General features: G+C 56.6%; 1 protein-coding gene across 1 annotated transcript; it reads left to right on the top strand.

The window, feature by feature from the left end:
• The first annotated feature begins 229 nt into the window (after positions 1-229).
• Odf3l2 (outer dense fiber of sperm tails 3 like 2) lies at positions 230-5,458 on the top strand. The gene is made up of 4 exons (XM_041670000.1): positions 230-356; positions 1,188-1,295; positions 3,622-3,735; positions 4,974-5,458. Exons 1-4 carry the CDS (start codon positions 230-232, stop codon positions 5,456-5,458), a joined length of 834 nt encoding a protein of 277 aa, XP_041525934.1.
• The last annotated feature ends 542 nt before the right edge of the window (positions 5,459-6,000 follow it).

The raw sequence follows: 6,000 nt of genomic DNA, 5'->3' as shown, positions 1-6,000 counted from the left end.
CACTTGATCTCAGCTCCTCTTCCAGGCCAGCGTCCGGCGACCAGCCTGGCTCGGGCCAGGCCCCAAGATCCTTGCGTAGGGACAAGGGGCTGTCTGTGTGGTGGTGGGAGGGTGTGGTGAGGCCAGGCCTCTGCCAACACACTGGCTGAGCTGTGAGGATCGGGGACAGTGCCTGGTTTGTGGCTCCAGAACAGCAGGGCACAGGAGCCCACACCAGGCCCTGCTCACCATGGGGACCCTCAGCTGCGACCCAGCGGCCAGGTTGGCCACAGTACCCCTGGCCCGGCGGGTGGCTGAGGGCCACATTCCAGAGACCGGGCTGAGGAAGTCCTGTGGAATGGTCACCCTGGAGAATGGTTTGTGCTGGCCTTGTGGGAGAGGGCTCAGCAGAGGCAGCATCTAAGGCAGGACCGTATGTCCATACGTCCCCTGTGGGATCTGCTGGTCCTGCACGCTTGCCCAGCAGGGACACAGTAGGGCAGGACTGGAGGGAAGGAGTCAGAGGGAGGGTCCCTGTGGGAACTGCAGAGTGTGTGAAGGGGCTGAGGCTGGGTTCAGAGGCGGGGGGGGGGGGGCATTCGTGGAGGATTCAGGCTGTAGCCTGTGCCTCAGTTTCCCATCCTAGGGTGGACAGTGGGGTCAGATCTACACCAGGTTCCATCTCCCCCCCTCTGAGGTGGTGTTTCTCTGTGCTGGCTTCACCTTCCCCTCCAGAATGATCTCTTTGTCTTGAGCTCAGTTTCCCTCCCTCAATGATTTCTATGTCCCCAGCCTCAGTTTCCCTAGTCGTAGTGGTCTCTATATCCTGGCCTCGGTTTTCTCTCTTGTGAGTCTCTTTGCTTTGGCCTGTTGGCCTGTTTTCCTGCTCATGAGAAGTATCTCTGCCCGTAGCGTCTGTTTCCTCACCTGTGACAGGGTCTATGCTTTCAGCTTTGTAACCGCCTGTAACACAACTGTCCTGTTCCTAGCCTCAGTTTCCCCACCAGTGAGGGTCTTTGCTCCCAGCCTGTTTCCTGAATCTCCACAGTCCTGTGACTCATGAGCAGCTCACAATGTGGGTGTCATCCAGTCCTCCAGGACCCCTTTCCTTACTCTGCCATGGAGGTGACGGGGGGACCAGGGTGGGATGCTTTGCCCAGCCTCTCAGGGTTGCAGACACCAGCTCTGATCTGGTCTTTGGGTCTCAGGCTCCGGACCTGGCTTGTACATTCTTCCGTCCACCGTTGGTTATGTCAACCACGACTGCACCAAGACAGCCAGTCCCGCCTACTCACTTGCTCAGCGGCCCAGTGAAGGTAAGGCCAGCTGAGGGCCCCAAAGTTCTTGCTCACCTCAGGGTGAGCAAGGCCTCGTAGGCAGGTCTGGTCTCCCTCCCAGTGGCTGTACCACATCGGGTAGGTTGTTGCCTCCTCATGTAGCTCAGGTGCCTCCATCACCTGAATTCTGGGATCACAGATGTTTATCATCATATCTGGCAAGACACCAAGGTTTTGATGGGTCAGCAAGGATTGGGTGGCCAGGGTTCAGGGTGTGGTTCAGTGGGTAGAGTCCTAGCCTACCATGCCTAAGACCTCAGGCTTGGTTAAAAAAAAAAGCCACAGTTCTGCTTGGTGTCCAAAAAGCACTCTGTGTGTTGCGAGTGGATTTTCTGTCCCAAGTGTAGGTTGGTTGTTCGTGGCTGTCATAGATGCAGTGACCAGGCATGGAGCTTTCTTGTCTCTGACATTCTGTAGCGTGTGGCATCTAACCCCCCCAGCAAGCTTGGAGTTCTCAGTGATGTTGACTGAATGTACCAGCCCTTAGACCCAGCCCTTGGTCCTGCAGCTGCTCTGAGGCCCCAGGGGGCTGGACAGAGGCCACCTGGATTGGGAGCTGCTGTGAATACTTAGAGACCACGAGACAGAAGGACGGAGGCTCCAGTGAGTCTCTCTCCAGCTGGGACAGGCAAGGGTCCTGCGTGGGCAGTGCGGTTGTGCTGGGATGGGGCGGAGACGGTGACGGTGGCTCACAACTTCCTGTAACTCCACCTCCAGTGGAATTCGATGCTGTCTGCCAACCTCTGTGGGCCCTGCACCCACAGAGCACAAATCTTCCCCGACAAGTACACAGCGTTTAACTGAAAAATGAACTCTTTTATTTATTTATTTATTTATTTATTATGTATACAATATTCCTTCCATGTCTGCCTGCGGGCCAGAAGAGGGCACCAGATCCCATTATAAATGGCTGTGCGCCACCATGTGGTTGCTGGGAACTGAACTCAGGACCTCTGGAAGAGCAGTCAGTGCTCTTAACCTCTGAGCCATCTCTCCAGCCCTGAAAAATGAACTCTTAATTGGGTGTGGTGGCACACGCAGGCATATCTCTGTGAGCCTGAGGCCACCTGGTCTACAGAGCGAGTTCTAGGACACCCCCCCCCCCGAAAAAAGAGAAAGTTTGGTGAAGGGGGACCCAGGAGAAGAGCCCACCCGCTGCAGCCTGCAGGTCGGGAGGGACGTGTCCTGGCCGGCGAGTTGGGTTCTCTCATTACACAAACTGGATAGGAGATGGAAAGCAGGTTTGCCCGTGCTGAGCAGGGGCTGAGCACCAACAGTTCTGCTTGCCACAGGCTGGCTGAGGTGACGAGGGACAGGCATCTTCCTGTGTGTGGCCCAGCACATATTGGTGGCTGCAACCACATTCCTCCTATCCTGGGAGTCATTTAGATTAGCTCTGAGCTAGGGAAGAGCTGTTAGGCGCACAGGCGTAGGTTGTTTCTGAGCCCATTCTTTAACATTAGTGACCACCATAGGGTTAGTAGGGAGACTGTGTGTGTGCAAACACTGCCGGTGTGGGCGTGCACAGAAGCCCACACCTGCGTGGTACCTACGCACATCCTGGGACTCGCTGAGGCTTTGAGAAAGACTTGGTGAAGCTTAGCCCTCACCTGTGGGCCCGGCATGGAGTGTCTAAAGTCCAGCAACCAGTGACCAGGCCAAGCATGATGCTACAGAATTGTCGTTTTTGACAACTCAAAAACTGAGGCAGGAGGATCAAGAGTTTAAGGGAAAAAGAATGGAGCCCCTGCCTAGAATCTCCCAGTGAGGAGCTGGGGGCGTGGTCAGGGTGGAGCCCCGCCTAGAATTCCCCCAGTGAGGGACTGGGGGCGTGGTCAGGGTGGAGTCCCGCCTAGAATCCCCAGTGAGGGGTTGGGGGCATGGCCAGGGTGAAGCCACACCTAGAATCCCCAGTGAGGGACTGGGGGCGTGGTCAGGGTGGAGCCCGGCCTAGAATCCAGTGGTGTGGCTGAGGGGGAAGCTCAAGACTACCATTTATGACGGCCTAGGTTCCATTCCCACATATACAACTGTAAAAATGGTAACCAACTGTAGCCTTTGTGATCTCTTCCTTCTACACTGATGTGAAAATGTGGGTCAGGCAAGCCGAGCCATTTCAAGGGTGACTCCAGGTGACTCGGCGTGAGCCAAGGCCCTGATGGGATTGGCGTGCCCCACACAGTCCCTCTCCTAGACCCCTTTCAGGGGAGTCAGTCCTTCCCAGGTCGGCACTTGGGCGGCTCTGGGCCAGGTGTGGGGAGCCCTGAGCTCACGGCACCTTTACGCTTTCGGGGCCTTTCCCCAGCACCTCTTCAGGGTTCCAGCCCAGGACCCGTGTATTTCTTGGACCCCAGAGTTACTCGCTTTGGCCGTAGCTGTCCCCCTGCCTACTCCATGCAGGGCCGGGGCAAGATTCGAGGTGAGTACAATGTGTGTGGTGGGAAGTGGCCTTTTACAGTCTGGGAGGCTGTCCTCTTCCTGCACTTCAGTGTTCGCAGCGATACAATCTGAGTTTCAGGAAGGCTAACTACTCCAGTCCCGCAGCCTTGAGCTGGGGTGACAACACATGGTGACTCTGCTGCCTAGGGGCCCTTTTTTTAAAGCCCCTTCATGGTCCCAGAGGAATGCTCAAACACTTGATTTTATTCTCTGCATGTTATCAGTCCATCCATGCATCTACCCAGTCATTCATATACCCACCTATGCATCCATCCAACCACCCTCCACCAACGCACCCATCCACCCACCCACCCACCTACCCACCCACCTATCCACCCGTCCATCCATCCACACATCCACCAATCTACCCATTCACCATCTATCTACCCAGCAATTCATATACCCACCCATCTATCCATTCTACGTCTATGCATCCATCCATCCGTCCATCCATCCACCCACCCATCCATCCACCCACCCACCCATCCATATACCTATCCATCCATCCATCCATCCATCCATCCACCCACCCACCCATCCATCCACCCACCCACCCATCCATACACCCATCCACCCACCCACCCACCCACCCATCCACCCACCCACCCATCCATCCACCCCTCCATCCACCCCTCCATCCACCCCTCCATCCACCCCTCCATCCACCCACCCACCCACCCATCCATCCACCCACCCATCCACCCACCCATCCATCCATCCACCCATCCACCCACCCACCCATCCACCTACCCACCCACCCATCCATCCACCCATCCACCACCCACTCTTCTGCCCATCCCATCTTCCTGCCTACCCACTCATCCATCTCCCTGTGCTCCATTGCTCTGCTCAGCCTTTACTCACGGCCCCGCTCCAGCTCTTTAGTCACACTAATGCTGAGACATCTTTAGTGAACTTCCTGGTAGACTCAGACCACCTAGAGCTCCATCTCAGGATGCCCAGATCTTCAAGGAGGACAATCCGGGTGATCATGGGGCCTTGGAGGGGTGGAAGGTACCACCTGGTGGGCGTGGGAAGCAGGAGGCAGATGTCTGGGCTCTGGGGTGGAAGTTGGAGCCTCTGCTGGCTCCGACCAGGAGTATCAGGCACAGAATGCATGTGTGAAGAATTTGCTTGGGCTAGACTCTGGGTCTTCGTGATGTCTGATGCAGGTCCGGTGAGGCCTCCATCTTGTGCGAATGCTCCTTCACTCCCCAGGTCTGGAGGTGACACCAGGCCCTGGGGCCTACAGCCCAGAGAAGGCTCCCCCGGTTCGCCAGCGGAACCCCCCAGCTTTCACTCTGGGCTCCCGCCTCCGACAGAAGCTCCCAGACGCCTCTTTTCCTGCCCCCAATGCCTACAGCATGCCATCCCTCTGGGGATCGCAGATCTTTATTAAACCTAGTAGCCCCAGCTTCACAGTTGTGGGCCGCAGGCCCCCAGCACGCCCTGCTCAGGATCCCTCAGAGATTCCAGGCCCTGGGCAGTATGAGACTCCTGACCCCAACACCTACCGACAGCGTAGGCCGGCCTTCAGCATACTGGGGAGACCCCAAGCCCCTCGGCCCCTGGAGGAGACACCTGGTCCTGGTACTCACAACCCAGAGCAGGTCACCGTGAACCGGGCCCGGGCCCCAGCATACTCCATGGGATTCCGTCACTCAAAGCAGGTATCTACAGTGGCAGGGAACACCAAATGCTGATGGCTGCTGGGTACAGTTTCCCTGGGCAGAGGAGATGCCACCCTTCTGGCAGTCTGAGGTCCTTAGGGGCCACTTGATCTTTCTGTCCCTGGGGCCAGTGACCCAAGGCCCCATCCGGGGTCAGGGTGAGTCTTCTTCCAGAGCCCCAGTTTCTTTTCCTAGGTCAAGCCAGCCCAGGGAGAAGTATCCCTTCCCTTGGCAGGACAAGGGGCTGTGTGTCCTAGAATTCAGCATCTAGGCCACTTGGGTTTCTGCAGATGAGGCAGGAGAATTCTCCTGGAGGTGACCCTGATACCTCTGCCCTACCTATCCCACCCTCTAGAGTTGCCAATAAATTGTTCCTCCAACGGCTGTCAGCATTGTGCACATTGGTTTGTTTGTTTGTTTGTTTATTTATTTGAGACAGGGCTTCTCTGTAGCTTTGGAGCCTGTCCTGGACCTAGCTCTTCTGGACTAGACTGGGCTCAAACTCAGTCTGTCTCTGCTTCCCGAGTGCTGGGATTAAAGGCATGCTCTACCCGGCTTGCACTTTGGTTTACTTT

Source organism: Microtus oregoni, unplaced genomic scaffold, assembly GCF_018167655.1.
Source record: "Microtus oregoni isolate MIOR12 unplaced genomic scaffold, Mior012 000019F_ref0000042, whole genome shotgun sequence".
NCBI classification, from domain to species: domain Eukaryota; kingdom Metazoa; phylum Chordata; class Mammalia; order Rodentia; family Cricetidae; genus Microtus; species Microtus oregoni.
Note: the sequence above shows the minus strand (reverse complement) of the source record. Positions and strands in the feature narration are given on the sequence as shown.